General features: G+C 48.0%; 1 protein-coding gene across 1 annotated transcript; it reads left to right on the forward strand.

The window, feature by feature from the left end:
• The first annotated feature begins 7,768 nt into the window (after positions 1 to 7,768).
• LOC128297281 (uncharacterized) lies at positions 7,769 to 15,654 on the forward strand. The gene is made up of 2 exons (XM_053032903.1): positions 7,769 to 8,210; positions 15,215 to 15,654. The coding sequence occupies exons 1-2, from the start codon at positions 7,809 to 7,811 to the stop codon at positions 15,635 to 15,637; spliced, it is 825 nt and encodes a 274-aa protein (XP_052888863.1). The 5' UTR covers positions 7,769 to 7,808; the 3' UTR covers positions 15,638 to 15,654.
• The last annotated feature ends 1,402 nt before the right edge of the window (positions 15,655 to 17,056 follow it).

A 17,056-nucleotide genomic window follows, 5' to 3' on the forward strand; every position in this document is an offset into this window, starting at 1 on the left:
GTTGTGATGGTGTGGACGTCATGCCGGAATAGAGCCGCATCGGAACCGTTGCACTGGCGAGGGCAGTAGGCTGCAATGATGTCCAATAGTCCAGCACTGGTGGTAAGCTGGACTCCGATTGCCTCTATGACGGAAGTGTTGAGATGTGGGAGTAGCGTGTGCTGAATTCGTTTCCGAACAGCAATCGCGACACCGCCGCCGTGGTTGTTGGGCCGGTCCAACCGATGAATGGTGTAGTTGCCGAGGAAGAAACCTAGCTCAGGCTTGAGGAAGGTCTCCACGATGAGCGCTACGTCGATGTTGTGTCGCACCAGAAAGTCGCTGAGGGGGATCTGCTTAGCCCTGACGGACTGAGCATTCCAGGTGACTAAACGGAGATTACTGAAGGAAATGCCCGATGAGCTCGACCAGCACGTCCAGTTTTTCTTCGATGTTGCGGCAAGCCTTGAACTTTGGAACATACTTAACAATAATGCTAAGTAGTTCCTTTTCATTCTCCATGGAGACGGCGGGTGTTGGCTCAACTCGCTGAGCATTCTTGAGGCGCTGAGCCAGGGTCATCTGTGAACCAGATGGGCCAGCGGAATCCTGTGTCGACGCGGTACTGCGAGAAGCAGAGGGCAGGGTCGTGACAGGAGCTGAAGAGCGAGCTGGAGCTTTTGTTTTTGACGATTGAACTGGTGGCCAGTGTGATGACTGTTGTAGCTGCTGTTGCTGCTGCTTCTGTTGGTGTTGCTGCGACTGATGCTGCTGCTGCTGCGGCTGATGATTTTTTAGAGGATTGCGGAACCGGTTGAAAACCTGTTGCCTCATCTCTTTGTATTGTGCACGACGAGGGCACGACGGGTCGTTGGCGCGGTGTGGTCCTTTACAATTGACGCATGTAAACTGCGGGACCTCCTTCTGTGTTAAGGATGGACAGGAGTCCGATTGATGCTCGGCAGAGCACATGGCACATCGCGGCTTCATGTGGCAGTGGCGGGTGCCATGCCCGAAGCTCTGACAGCGAAGGCACTGCGTCAATCCTTGTTTGCCGCCACGGTAAGCTTCCCAGCGGACGATGACCTGCTGAATACTGCGGACAGTACTCAGCTTGGCGAGGGAGCAGGTCCCACGCTTGAAGTTGACGAGATACAGCTTGGATTGGATGCTCTCGTCACGCCGTTTCATTTGAAAAACACCCAGCACTTCCAGCTTGTAAATGCTGCGAAGTTCTTCAGTGATCTCATTCAGATCCATGTCCGGTAGGCCACGGATGACAGCCTTATAAGGGCGTTCGTTACGCGGAGCGTATGAGTAATACTCCGCTTTGGTGGCATCCAGGTAGCTCAAGACGCCTTCCAGCTCGGATTGGGACCGAGCAATGATGTTGGTGCCGACACCACTGAGCTTAAAGCCCGGTGTGAGGCCACGGGATTGCAGTTCTGGACGCAGAACTGCGATGGGGATGCTCTTCACGACCACTGGAGGTGGTTTGCGGGTAGCCTCCGGGGCAGAAGGTTGAGTAGCCTGCATAGACACAGAGCTGGATGCTGCAGCTGATGCGGGTTTGGTCTTTTGGCTCTTCTTCGAGAGTTCTGATAGAACAAAACTCTCATCCGATGACGAATCGCTCGATTCGTCGTAGGCCTCCTTCGGGCGCTTCGTTTCCAACTTCGTCGTTTGTCCATCGGAATCCGTCCGAGGACGTTTCTTCTTTACGCGGCTCTTTTTCTTCGACATGGCAATGCCGGAGAAAACCGCGTACACTTGGGCACTAGCGCACGATACAACAGGTGTTGTGCTCTCGCTCTCTTTGTAATGTAAGTGTTTACTCTCACTCTTACTGTTTCTACTGCAGCTCTCGGCCACGCATGCTTAGTGCGTGGACAAATACACTGATTGTTTTAAGGTGCTAGCTGTAGACACCTGTTCTCTTGGACACCTGTCCGCTGAATGATAGCATCGATCTGATGATAGAGAACTACGATTCTCAGGTTCGTTTATATTCCGGTTTTCGGATCACTCTCGGGTATTCGACTTGAGTGCGTGCAGGCAGCATAACTCGGGGTATTTAATCGCACACTGGCTCAATTTTTACTCAGAATACAAGCACTCTCCGAACAGTGAGCATCGTTGCGAACGCACTCTCATCTAAACCGAAGCTATCAACAATGTCTGGCCGTGGCAAGGGAGGCAAAGTGAAGGGAAAGGCAAAGTCCCGCTCGAACCGTGCCGGTCTGCAGTTCCCGGTTGGCCGTATCCATCGTCTGCTCCGCAAAGGCAACTATGCCGAGCGCGTCGTATTTGGCCGCCGTGATGGAATACTTGGCCGCAGAAGTGTTGGAGTTGGCAGGAAACGCTGCCCGAGACAACAAGAAAACGCGCATCATCCCGCGTCATCTGCAGCTGGCCATCCGCAACGACGAGGAATTGAACAAGCTGTTGTCCGGCGTCACCATTGCCCAAGGTGGTGTGCTGCCCAACATTCAGGCCGTGCTGCTGCCAAAGAAGACTGAGAAGAAGGCTTAAGGCTTCTCCCAATCTCTCTGCAAACCCCCCCAAAACAAACCGTCCTTTTCAGGGCGACAAATCGATTTACATAAAAGATGTTTGTTCGACCATCTCTTCTGAGCTGAAATCAAACCGGCGCAGCATTACCTAATCGGAGGTAAATCCAGTGAAAAAACACAAGCAATCGCAATATGCGGGAAACCCCCTGAGAAACGTCATCACTTTTCGTGTTTTAAAATTATTGGCCGGAGGTAGACTCCTCTGACCGTGTTGGTGGTACCGAGCAATGGATGAAAAGCTAAAAGCAGTGCCCCACCAGCAGCCTACCTGCTATCGTACCTGGAATGACCGATCCTACGAAGGAAAAATAACTTCCACTTTCCACTCAAAAGGAGCCCTGTGCAGGTACCGTACCTGGTCGAGGGTCTGAAGCGCAACAATTGTTAAGAAAATTCCCAATGCGAATGAAACAAATTAGCCCACGAATGGGCACCGAATATTTCAGTCTATTTTTAGCCCACCTGTATGCAGCCCTAATGGCAGACATTTCTTATTTTCTAAATAAACACGACGCCTACTGCGATGCATCGGGCTGAACGCTTAACGCTGATCACTACACCATCGACCCTAGCAACGAAACCCCAAACCATGCATGCAAATGAATATGGAACACAATCCTACCTTCAGTAGTGCGCAGCGCACGGCTTCACGCGCTCCTTTCAAGCAATTGCGGTGCACTCATTACAGTATTTTCACCACACACCAAGTCACTTCACTACACCGCCCCTGCTTATCTGATCTTTGCAGCAGCAGCAGCAACAACAACAACAACAACTTTGTTTTTTAAAAGAGTATTTTTTTAGCGAACCCCGCGGAGGATTTCGCTGCCCCACGCACTGGGCGCCGTCGCGGTTCGTGCATCGTTTCATGCACGCATTTCACCAGCAAAAGCCGCCTTTTTGGCGGTAATCCTGCGCAGGATGGGTCGACGCACCACGCACCGAAACACCGTCACGATTTGGATTGTCCATCGTCCTTTCCGCACACACGCATACGCACATTGCACCAGCAGTAGCAACAACAGCTATGTTTATAAAAACAATTATTTTTGGGGCGAACCCCGTGGAGGATTTCGCTGCCCCTCCGCCCGACGCACTGGGCGAGGCACCGTCGCGATTAACGCACCGTCCCGCGAAGCGCTTTTCGCACATTCACACACACACACGCGCGTTTCTTCCGCCATTTTACCACCCGCACTTTTTAATGCCAATCCTGCGCAGGATTAGCCGTACGCGCACTGCTTCTTACCTCTCTGTCTCTCGACTAAGCGTCGCACTCTTTGTTCATGCTCGACATGCTCGATGTTGCTGGTTCGCGAAGGACGACAAAATGAGCCGGCGCCATTTTGAAATTGGCCCCTGTTCAACACTACTTTTAACACTACACGCACTTACACACACTAATACATCCGGATTGACGACGCGCGCGGACCAACTGTTCCAGTTGGCTGTTCGACGAGGACTGTGCCGAGCTCGGGACATTCGGTTACTAATTACCTTCAGCATACGAACGAGAGTGCCGAAAGTGGATCTCTCTCGCTAACTACCTCCGCTACTACTACTTTTCGAGCAAATGTGGTTCTATCTCACTACTCTCGCTACACAATCGCACACAATCGTTTCAAAGCACGAAGCAATTTGAAGTCGCCAAACATTTTTGCAATTCCACTACAGACATATCCATTTGCGTATGCTATTATCACCGTACAATCAGTGAAAGCAACGAAGGATACATATGTGAATTCAGAATAGACACAGTATATGCGTACAAAAATGCAGGATTGGTGGTACATTGCATGTTAGATCTTAAAACAGAAACATATTTCGCTAGTTAGTACGACACGTAGGTGCAGAAATAGGTGCGCTGCTTAAAACTAGCCGGCCAGACACACGAACGAAGCGTGCGCTCTTCCTTTGTGTGTTGCATCGGTGACCGAAATTTCTGCGAATTGTCAATCGATGCTCCCTCTCGCTCGCACACTCGTTGGCGACAGGAGGAGACTCGTTTTAGTGGAAATTTTCACCTAACGGTACCGATCACCGTGTACGCGGTCACATTTCCGGATAATTTTTGGCACGAGCTCAGCATGCACACACACACACACACACACACACACACACACACACACACACACACACACACACACACACACACACACAGGATTACGTGCGAGAAGGAAAAAACCGACCTTTGATTTGAATACGCATGGCAACGCGAGCCCCCACCCATTTTGGAAATATTTAATCTCTATACTTCCACTAATTTACGCATTACGTTTTGTAACATTTTCAGATATTTTTTTTTTCAGGCTAGCTAATCGGCCCGGTTACAGGGCTATGCAACAGAATTTTGTTGTGTACGCAAACTCAAAGATGTTTTAAAAAGAGGTTTTCTTCACAATTGGAGGATGTTGTTAATTTTATTTTATTTAGTTTAATAAATTATCAAATTTCTCACCTCGGGCCCCTTTGGCTCTCATAAAAACCTATTTGGCAAAGCATATTCCAAGTCGCTTTGAGCTTTTGTTGTTGTTATTAGTTTTAACAGACCTTGAGCCTTGATGACTTCGTTCTTCTCTTAGTCTGATATATATATATATATATATATATTGATCTTAGTGGTTGATAAGTCCCGAACCTTGGTCATTTATCACGAATGAAATGTATCGTAAAAATATACGTCACGTCGTGTTTGCGTGCAGCTCCCATCTGGATCATATGCAACATATCATTTTAACATGAGTATTCTAAATTACAATGAAGCACTTCTTAATATTTTTGCGTCAGCTCCCCAGTTGCTTGCTATGCATTTATGCTTTTCGTAGGCATCGCACATAATTTCGTCGAAAGTCGACGTCTTTCACAATGACCGAGATAAAAGCAACTGATTGGATATATCTAAGGTTAAGTAGCCATCCACATTCAGGTACCACAGATTTCCCATGTTTTTTTTTCTAACTTTTTCCTCACAGACAGTATATTTGAGTCATGTATTTCCAGTAACAGACACACACATGTTTAAATTTCATAAGGTGCCATTTAATCAGATGTAGCGGCGCCAGTCTTCTTTAGATAGGACCGGTACAAAATTACAACCCAACCAATCCCTCGTTCCCAGGAACAACTATCCAGGTTGCGGGTAAATAAAGTTAAAAGGCCCAGAATTTGCTGGCCAATATCTCTTGATGTTGTGCTTGTGTCATGGGTTATTGAAATACAGAGGATTTGAAAAAAATATTGACCCTACTAAAAATCTTCTCGGTTACCTGGTTTGATAAAAATTTCTCTATTTAAACTGAGAAGTAAACAACATAGCACAACAACAGCAATTACTCCTGAAACAATCTCGCATTTCTTTTAGTGAAAAATAAAACATGAAAAATTGCAGCGAATCAAGCAGTAAACTTTAACTTTAAAATATTTATAAGTTACTGTAAAGCATGGTATTGTTTTAGAAAATAATGCTGCTATTTTCGTGGATTCAACGACCATTTCTGGTCTTCCTTGATTTGTATTCAGTCGTCGTCGATAGTGAGTCGCTCACTTGGCACTTGGAAGCGTTGGAGCGGCCCGGTGGTTTGATGGTAGCGACCCTAGCGATCTTCATACGATCGGACCTGACAAAAATCCCATCCGGATCAATCACCCGTACTCAGGACTGACTATCCAGCTTCGGGTAAATAAAGATACAGAAAACCAGAAATGGCAGGTTCAGACCTCTTAGAAGAAGTGAGTGCTGGGTACGGGGGTACGGCTCGAATAGGTCGTTTAAGAAACCGTTCACCGTTCTGTATCACCGACCAAAATTAAAATCTTTTTGAAAATCTTGTAAAGGATCCGACTGAAAATGCAAGAAAACGCGCGAATACCCAAGGACAACACATAAAAACATTCACAAATTGCGCGTCTGTGGACGTCGATCCGTGTAAAAAACTTCCATTTGGTAAAATCATAGTATGCATGGAAAAATAAATTGTTGGCGATGGAATCATAGAAGACGTTGAAAGATAGCAGTTTAAAGAAGAGCTGGGAAATCAAAACGCTCCACTTAAAAAAATGATCCAAGGGTGTTGGAAATAATGTTACCATGGAAACGTTATGAGTCGCCTCCAACTAAAATTTGTATAGCGATAATTTTCAGATAATTCTTCTATTTTTCGGATGAAATAAATTAAGCTCGCTGCCCAAATGCGTGAAATATTTAATGTTTGTTTTAAAAAAGACTAGCAATTGTGTGAAATGCTTCACAATTGGTTTTAAAACGGTCAATGTTTTAGCTTTGCAATAAAATGACTACATAATACAGTTGAATTTCGGATTCTTGTGCCATCACACACATTCCCGAACACCGTAGCACGTTCATCATGCTGCGGAGTATTGACGCACTCACAGTAGCTGAACCGTCCTCAGGATCGACGCGATGCTCATCGCTTCTTCTTCTTCTTCTTGGCTTCGAAGACGCTCGGCTGCGTGATACGTTTACCTCGGGACACAGTTGTACCCCATAGACGGTAGATGAGGCTAAGGATTCGACTCACAACCTTACGTTGAACGACACACTTCATAGCGATCGGAATCATAGGAAAGAATATTTTGATGCAAAGAATGTGTGGTCCTGATAAGGACCGTTTGTTGAGATGAGCGTCGAACGTGCGTCGGCTGGCGGGTTTAACCTCCGAAACCGTACAGAGTGCGACCCTGGCGCTTCAGCGCGTACACTACGTCCATCGCGGTGACGGTTTTGCGCTTGGCGTGTTCGGTATAGGTGACCGCATCGCGGATAACATTCTCCAGGAACACTTTCAGCACGCCACGCGTTTCTTCGTAGATGAGACCGGAGATACGCTTCACTCCTCCACGGCGGGCCAGACGGCGGATGGCCGGCTTGGTGATGCCCTGGATGTTGTCGCGCAGCACTTTGCGATGACGCTTGGCTCCACCTTTACCCAGACCTTTGCCTCCTTTTCCTCGTCCAGTCATTTCGATGTCGATGCGTACCGTGTGTACCAACCGTACTGTGCAAGAGTTCACGAGTAACAATAAGGCTACGCACAATGTTTCGCTCTTTTATACACTTACCCGCAGCACACGCACACGCTCTCACACCACTGGTACACGATCGGATCGGAGTATGTGTGTGCGTGGAGCGAGGTTATAAAAATGACGATCTGGCCTCGCATACCCACATTCCGAACCTATCGTCGACACAACACAGACGTCTTTACGTTCCACTAATAAAACCGCCGAACCAGTGAAATGGCCCGTACGAAGCAAACTGCCCGTAAGTCGACCGGAGGTAAGGCTCCGCGCAAGCAGCTGGCCACCAAGGCTGCTCGCAAGAGTGCCCCGGCCACCGGAGGAGTGAAGAAGCCGCATCGTTACCGTCCGGGAACCGTAGCCCTGCGTGAGATCCGTCGCTACCAGAAATCGACCGAGCTGCTGATCCGCAAGCTGCCCTTCCAGCGTCTGGTGCGTGAAATTGCCCAGGACTTCAAGACCGATCTGCGCTTCCAGAGCTCGGCCGTGATGGCCCTGCAGGAGGCCAGCGAGGCGTACCTTGTCGGCCTGTTCGAGGACACCAACTTGTGCGCCATTCATGCGAAGCGCGTCACCATCATGCCGAAAGACATTCAGCTGGCTCGTCGCATCCGCGGAGAGCGTGCCTAAATTTTCGCCCGTATCCCCCCCCGGGGCTCCTCTTCCATCGATCGTCGAGGGGCTTCACTCAAACGGTCCTTCTCAGGACCACCACAAATGTTAACCAAAAAGATATGTGTCGATTTGTCCGTACCTTCTTCCGTCCGTAGTGGCTCGTTAGTGGTGATGGTATTGAAACAATTTCGTATGCGTTTATGTCGCCCGTTCGGTGCAGAGAGCCCGTGACCGTATCCGGGTACAACAAAAGCTGCGTGTGTCGAAAAAACGTTTGTTTACGCGATGAGCAACACACCATCTTCACACGACAGGATCGACTTTCTGTCCGACGGGTAAATAAAGCCAAAGAAAGCCAGCAATGGCAGGTCTGGACGGCCGGTTAAGCAAAATGAAATAAGGGGCAGCCCAGAAAGTCAAAAGACGCGTTTTCGATTGACCGTTTGGCGATCGATCGTCAGATGTGCTTCCGATGCTGTTACACTGTGCGAGACACGGAACATTCTTCTTCTCGTGCCAACTCGTGTTTTGTACCCGCGCCCCTTTGCTTTCCGCTCACGGGTTCACATGAACGCGTCGAAAATTATGCTTTATTTTATTTAAACTTTAATCTTTTGCCCACCGTGTGAGAGGGAATGTCAAGCAGAAATATATCTTTCGTATGGATGCGTTTTGTGGTCCTGAAAAGGACCGGTTTGGGTAGATGCGAACGAACTGCGCTTCGACGCTTCGAATTACTTCGAGCTGGTGTACTTGGTGACAGCCTTCGTGCCTTCGGACACGGCGTGCTTGGCCAGCTCACCGGGCAGGAGCAGACGGACGGCCGTTTGGATTTCGCGGGACGTGATCGTCGAACGCTTGTTGTAGTGCGCCAAGCGGGATGCTTCGGCAGCGATGCGCTCGAAAATGTCGTTCACGAAGCTGTTCATGATGCTCATCGCCTTGGACGAAATGCCGGTGTCCGGGTGGACTTGCTTCAACACCTTGTAGATGTAGATAGCGTAGCTTTCCTTGCGGGTCTTCCTTTTCTTCTTCTTGTCCGACTTGGAGATATTTTTCTGGGCTTTGCCAGACTTCTTCGCGGCTTTTCCACTGGTTTTCGGGGCCATTTTGCTTCGATTCACGCACTGATGCTCACTAACGGAGAGTCAAAACCTTTCTGATAGAGAACTACGATTCTCAGGTTCGTTTATATTCCGGTTTTCGGATCACTCTCGGGTATTCGACTTGAGTGCGTGCAGGCAGCATAACTCGGGGTATTTAATCGCACACTGGCTCAATTTTTACTCAGAATACAAGCACTCTCCGAACAGTGAGCATCGTTGCGAACGCACTCTCATCTAAACCGAAGCTATCAACAATGTCTGGCCGTGGCAAGGGAGGCAAAGTGAAGGGAAAGGCAAAGTCCCGCTCGAACCGTGCCGGTCTGCAGTTCCCGGTTGGCCGTATCCATCGTCTGCTCCGCAAAGGCAACTATGCCGAGCGCGTCGGTGCTGGTGCACCGGTGTATTTGGCCGCCGTGATGGAATACTTGGCCGCAGAAGTGTTGGAGTTGGCAGGAAACGCTGCCCGAGACAACAAGAAAACGCGCATCATCCCGCGTCATCTGCAGCTGGCCATCCGCAACGACGAGGAATTCAACAAGCTGTTGTCCGGCGTCACCATTGCCCAAGGTGGTGTGCTGCCCAACATTCAGGCCGTGCTGCTGCCAAAGAAGACTGAGAAGAAGGCTTAAGGCTTCTCCCAATCTCTCTGCAAACCCCCCCAAAACAAACCGTCCTTTTCAGGGCGACAAATCGATTTACATAAAAGATGTTTGTTCGACCATCTCTTCTGAGCTGAAATCAAACCGGCGCAGCATTACCTAATCGGAGGTAAATCCAGTGAAAAAACACAAGCAATCGCAATATGCGGGAAACCCCCTGAGAAACGTCATCACTTTTCGTGTTTTAAAATTATTGGCCGGAGGTAGACTCCTCTGACCGTGTTGGTGGTACCGAGCAATGGATGAAAAGCTAAAAGCAGTGCCCCACCAGCAGCCTACCTGCTATCGTACCTGGAATGACCGATCCTACGAAGGAAAAATAACTTCCACTTTCCACTCAAAAGGAGCCCTGTGCAGGTACCGTACCTGGTCGAGGGTCTGAAGCGCAACAATTGTTAAGAAAATTCCCAATGCGAATGAAACAAATTAGCCCACGAATGGGCACCGAATATTTCAGTCTATTTTTAGCCCACCTGTATGCAGCCCTAATGGCAGACATTTCTTATTTTCTAAATAAACACGACGCCTACTGCGATGCATCGGGCTGAACGCTTAACGCTGATCACTACACCATCGACCCTAGCAACGAAACCCCAAACCATGCATGCAAATGAATATGGAACACAATCCTACCTTCAGTAGTGCGCAGCGCACGGCTTCACGCGCTCCTTTCAAGCAATTGCGGTGCACTCATTACAGTATTTTCACCACACACCAAGTCACTTCACTACACCGCCCCTGCTTATCTGATCTTTGCAGCAGCAGCAGCAACAACAACAACAACAACTTTGTTTTTTAAAAGAGTATTTTTTTAGCGAACCCCGCGGAGGATTTCGCTGCCCCACGCACTGGGCGCCGTCGCGGTTCGTGCATCGTTTCATGCACGCATTTCACCAGCAAAAGCCGCCTTTTTGGCGGTAATCCTGCGCAGGATGGGTCGACGCACCACGCACCGAAACACCGTCACGATTTGGATTGTCCATCGTCCTTTCCGCACACACGCATACGCACATTGCACCAGCAGTAGCAACAACAGCTATGTTTATAAAAACAATTATTTTTGGGGCGAACCCCGTGGAGGATTTCGCTGCCCCTCCGCCCGACGCACTGGGCGAGGCACCGTCGCGATTAACGCACCGTCCCGCGAAGCGCTTTTCGCACATTCACACACACACACGCGCGTTTCTTCCGCCATTTTACCACCCGCACTTTTTAATGCCAATCCTGCGCAGGATTAGCCGTACGCGCACTGCTTCTTACCTCTCTGTCTCTCGACTAAGCGTCGCACTCTTTGTTCATGCTCGACATGCTCGATGTTGCTGGTTCGCGAAGGACGACAAAATGAGCCGGCGCCATTTTGAAATTGGCCCCTGTTCAACACTACTTTTAACACTACACGCACTTACACACACTAATACATCCGGATTGACGACGCGCGCGGACCAACTGTTCCAGTTGGCTGTTCGACGAGGACTGTGCCGAGCTCGGGACATTCGGTTACTAATTACCTTCAGCATACGAACGAGAGTGCCGAAAGTGGATCTCTCTCGCTAACTACCTCCGCTACTACTACTTTTCGAGCAAATGTGGTTCTATCTCACTACTCTCGCTACACAATCGCACACAATCGTTTCAAAGCACGAAGCAATTTGAAGTCGCCAAACATTTTTGCAATTCCACTACAGACATATCCATTTGCGTATGCTATTATCACCGTACAATCAGTGAAAGCAACGAAGGATACATATGTGAATTCAGAATAGACACAGTATATGCGTACAAAAATGCAGGATTGGTGGTACATTGCATGTTAGATCTTAAAACAGAAACATATTTCGCTAGTTAGTACGACACGTAGGTGCAGAAATAGGTGCGCTGCTTAAAACTAGCCGGCCAGACACACGAACGAAGCGTGCGCTCTTCCTTTGTGTGTTGCATCGGTGACCGAAATTTCTGCGAATTGTCAATCGATGCTCCCTCTCGCTCGCACACTCGTTGGCGACAGGAGGAGACTCGTTTTAGTGGAAATTTTCACCTAACGGTACCGATCACCGTGTACGCGGTCACATTTCCGGATAATTTTTGGCACGAGCTCAGCATGCACACACACACACACACACACACACACACACACACACACACACACACACACACAGGATTACGTGCGAGAAGGAAAAAACCGACCTTTGATTTGAATACGCATGGCAACGCGAGCCCCCACCCATTTTGGAAATATTTAATCTCTATACTTCCACTAATTTACGCATTACGTTTTGTAACATTTTCAGATATTTTTTTTTTCAGGCTAGCTAATCGGCCCGGTTACAGGGCTATGCAACAGAATTTTGTTGTGTACGCAAACTCAAAGATGTTTTAAAAAGAGGTTTTCTTCACAATTGGAGGATGTTGTTAATTTTATTTTATTTAGTTTAATAAATTATCAAATTTCTCACCTCGGGCCCCTTTGGCTCTCATAAAAACCTATTTGGCAAAGCATATTCCAAGTCGCTTTGAGCTTTTGTTGTTGTTATTAGTTTTAACAGACCTTGAGCCTTGATGACTTCGTTCTTCTCTTAGTCTGATATATATATATATATATATATATATATTGATCTTAGTGGTTGATAAGTCCCGAACCTTGGTCATTTATCACGAATGAAATGTATCGTAAAAATATACGTCACGTCGTGTTTGCGTGCAGCTCCCATCTGGATCATATGCAACATATCATTTTAACATGAGTATTCTAAATTACAATGAAGCACTTCTTAATATTTTTGCGTCAGCTCCCCAGTTGCTTGCTATGCATTTATGCTTTTCGTAGGCATCGCACATAATTTCGTCGAAAGTCGACGTCTTTCACAATGACCGAGATAAAAGCAACTGATTGGATATATCTAAGGTTAAGTAGCCATCCACATTCAGGTACCACAGATTTCCCATGTTTTTTTTTCTAACTTTTTCCTCACAGACAGTATATTTGAGTCATGTATTTCCAGTAACAGACACACACATGTTTAAATTTCATAAGGTGCCATTTAATCAGATGTAGCGGCGCCAGTCTTCTTTAGATAGGACCGGTACAAAATTACAACCCAACCAATCCCTCGTTCCCAGGAACAACTATCCAGGTTGCGGGTAAATAAAGTTAAAAGGCCCAGAATTTGCTGGCCAATATCTCTTGATGTTGTGCTTGTGTCATGGGTTATTGAAATACAGAGGATTTGAAAAAAATATTGACCCTACTAAAAATCTTCTCGGTTACCTGGTTTGATCAAAATTTCTCTATTTAAACTGAGAAGTGTAAACAACATAGCACAACAACAGCAATTACTCCTGAAACAATCTCGCATTTCTTTTAGTGAAAAATAAAACATGAAAAATTGCAGCGAATCAAGCAGTAAACTTTAACTTTAAAATATTTATAAGTTACTGTAAAGCATGGTATTGTTTTAGAAAATAATGCTGCTATTTTCGTGGATTCAACGACCATTTCTGGTCTTCCTTGATTTGTATTCAGTCGTCGTCGATAGTGAGTCGCTCACTTGGCACTTGGAAGCGTTGGAGCGGCCCGGTGGTTTGATGGTAGCGACCCTAGCGATCTTCATACGATCGGACCTGACAAAAATCCCATCCGGATCAATCACCCGTACTCAGGACTGACTATCCAGCTTCGGGTAAATAAAGATACAGAAAACCAGAAATGGCAGGTTCAGACCTCTTAGAAGAAGTGAGTGCTGGGTACGGGGGTACGGCTCGAATAGGTCGTTTAAGAAACCGTTCACCGTTCTGTATCACCGACCAAAATTAAAATCTTTTTGAAAATCTTGTAAAGGATCCGACTGAAAATGCAAGAAAACGCGCGAATACCCAAGGACAACACATAAAAACATTCACAAATTGCGCGTCTGTGGACGTCGATCCGTGTAAAAAACTTCCATTTGGTAAAATCATAGTATGCATGGAAAAATAAATTGTTGGCGATGGAATCATAGAAGACGTTGAAAGATAGCAGTTTAAAGAAGAGCTGGGAAATCAAAACGCTCCACTTAAAAAAATGATCCAAGGGTGTTGGAAATAATGTTACCATGGAAACGTTATGAGTCGCCTCCAACTAAAATTTGTATAGCGATAATTTTCAGATAATTCTTCTATTTTTCGGATGAAATAAATTAAGCTCGCTGCCCAAATGCGTGAAATATTTAATGTTTGTTTTAAAAAAGACTAGCAATTGTGTGAAATGCTTCACAATTGGTTTTAAAACGGTCAATGTTTTAGCTTTGCAATAAAATGACTACATAATACAGTTGAATTTCGGATTCTTGTGCCATCACACACATTCCCGAACACCGTAGCACGTTCATCATGCTGCGGAGTATTGACGCACTCACAGTAGCTGAACCGTCCTCAGGATCGACGCGATGCTCATCGCTTCTTCTTCTTCTTCTTGGCTTCGAAGACGCTCGGCTGCGTGATACGTTTACCTCGGGACACAGTTGTACCCCATAGACGGTAGATGAGGCTAAGGATTCGACTCACAACCTTACGTTGAACGACACACTTCATAGCGATCGGAATCATAGGAAAGAATATTTTGATGCAAAGAATGTGTGGTCCTGATAAGGACCGTTTGTTGAGATGAGCGTCGAACGTGCGTCGGCTGGCGGGTTTAACCTCCGAAACCGTACAGAGTGCGACCCTGGCGCTTCAGCGCGTACACTACGTCCATCGCGGTGACGGTTTTGCGCTTGGCGTGTTCGGTATAGGTGACCGCATCGCGGATAACATTCTCCAGGAACACTTTCAGCACGCCACGCGTTTCTTCGTAGATGAGACCGGAGATACGCTTCACTCCTCCACGGCGGGCCAGACGGCGGATGGCCGGCTTGGTGATGCCCTGGATGTTGTCGCGCAGCACTTTGCGATGACGCTTGGCTCCACCTTTACCCAGACCTTTGCCTCCTTTTCCTCGTCCAGTCATTTCGATGTCGATGCGTACCGTGTGTACCAACCGTACTGTGCAAGAGTTCACGAGTAACAATAAGGCTACGCACAATGTTTCGCTCTTTTATACACTTACCCGCAGCACACTCACACGCTCTCACACCACTGGTACACGATCGGATCGGAGTATGTGTGTGCGTGGAGCGAGGTTATAAAAATGACGATCTGGCCTCGCATACCCACATTCCGAACCTATCGTCGACACAACACAGACGTCTTTACGTTCCACTAATAAAACCGCCGAACCAGTGAAATGGCCCGTACGAAGCAAACTGCCCGTAAGTCGACCGGAGGTAAGGCTCCGCGCAAGCAGCTGGCCACCAAGGCTGCTCGCAAGAGTGCCCCGGCCACCGGAGGAGTGAAGAAGCCGCATCGTTACCGTCCGGGAACCGTAGCCCTGCGTGAGATCCGTCGCTACCAGAAATCGACCGAGCTGCTGATCCGCAAGCTGCCCTTCCAGCGTCTGGTGCGTGAAATTGCCCAGGACTTCAAGACCGATCTGCGCTTCCAGAGCTCGGCCGTGATGGCCCTGCAGGAGGCCAGCGAGGCGTACCTTGTCGGCCTGTTCGAGGACACCAACTTGTGCGCCATTCATGCGAAGCGCGTCACCATCATGCCGAAAGACATTCAGCTGGCTCGTCGCATCCGCGGAGAGCGTGCCTAAATTTTCGCCCGTATCCCCCCCCGGGGCTCCTCTTCCATCGATCGTCGAGGGGCTTCACTCAAACGGTCCTTCTCAGGACCACCACAAATGTTAACCAAAAAGATATGTGTCGATTTGTCCGTACCTTCTTCCGTCCGTAGTGGCTCGTTAGTGGTGATGGTATTGAAACAATTTCGTATGCGTTTATGTCGCCCGTTCGGTGCAGAGAGCCCGTGACCGTATCCGGGTACAACAAAAGCTGCGTGTGTCGAAAAAACGTTTGTTTACGCGATGAGCAACACACCATCTTCACACGACAGGATCGACTTTCTGTCCGACGGGTAAATAAAGCCAAAGAAAGCCAGCAATGGCAGGTCTGGACGGCCGGTTAAGCAAAATGAAATAAGGGGCAGCCCAGAAAGTCAAAAGACGCGTTTTCGATTGACCGTTTGGCGATCGATCGTCAGAAGATGTGCTTCCGATGCTGTTACACTGTGCGAGACACGGAACATTCTTCTTCTCGTGCCAACTCGTGTTTTGTACCCGCGCCCCTTTGCTTTCCGCTCACGGGTTCACATGAACGCGTCGAAAATTATGCTTTATTTTATTTAAACTTTAATCTTTTGCCCACCGTGTGAGAGGGAATGTCAAGCAGAAATATATCTTTCGTATGGATGCGTTTTGTGGTCCTGAAAAGGACCGGTTTGGGTAGATGCGAACGAACTGCGCTTCGACGCTTCGAATTACTTCGAGCTGGTGTACTTGGTGACAGCCTTCGTGCCTTCGGACACGGCGTGCTTGGCCAGCTCACCGGGCAGGAGCAGACGGACGGCCGTTTGGATTTCGCGGGACGTGATCGTCGAACGCTTGTTGTAGTGCGCCAAGCGGGATGCTTCGGCAGCGATGCGCTCGAAAATGTCGTTCACGAAGCTGTTCATGATGCTCATCGCCTTGGACGAAATGCCGGTGTCCGGGTGGACTTGCTTCAACACCTTGTAGATGTAGATAGCGTAGCTTTCCTTGCGGGTCTTCCTTTTCTTCTTCTTGTCCGACTTGGAGATATTTTTCTGGGCTTTGCCAGACTTCTTCGCGGCTTTTCCACTGGTTTTCGGGGCCATTTTGCTTCGATTCACGCACTGATGCTCACTAACGGAGAGTCAAAACCTTTCTGATAGAGAACTACGATTCTCAGGTTCGTTTATATTCCGGTTTTCGGATCACTCTCGGGTATTCGACTTGAGTGCGTGCAGGCAGCATAACTCGGGGTATTTAATCGCACACTGGCTCAATTTTTACTCAGAATACAAGCACTCTCCGAACAGTGAGCATCGTTGCGAACGCACTCTCATCTAAACCGAAGCTATCAACAATGTCTGGCCGTGGCAAGGGAGGCAAAGTGAAGGGAAAGGCAAAGTCCCGCTCGAACCGTGCCGGTCTGCA

This window comes from Anopheles moucheti, chromosome 2 (genome assembly GCF_943734755.1).
Source record: "Anopheles moucheti chromosome 2, idAnoMoucSN_F20_07, whole genome shotgun sequence".
NCBI lineage: Eukaryota > Metazoa > Arthropoda > Insecta > Diptera > Culicidae > Anopheles > Anopheles moucheti.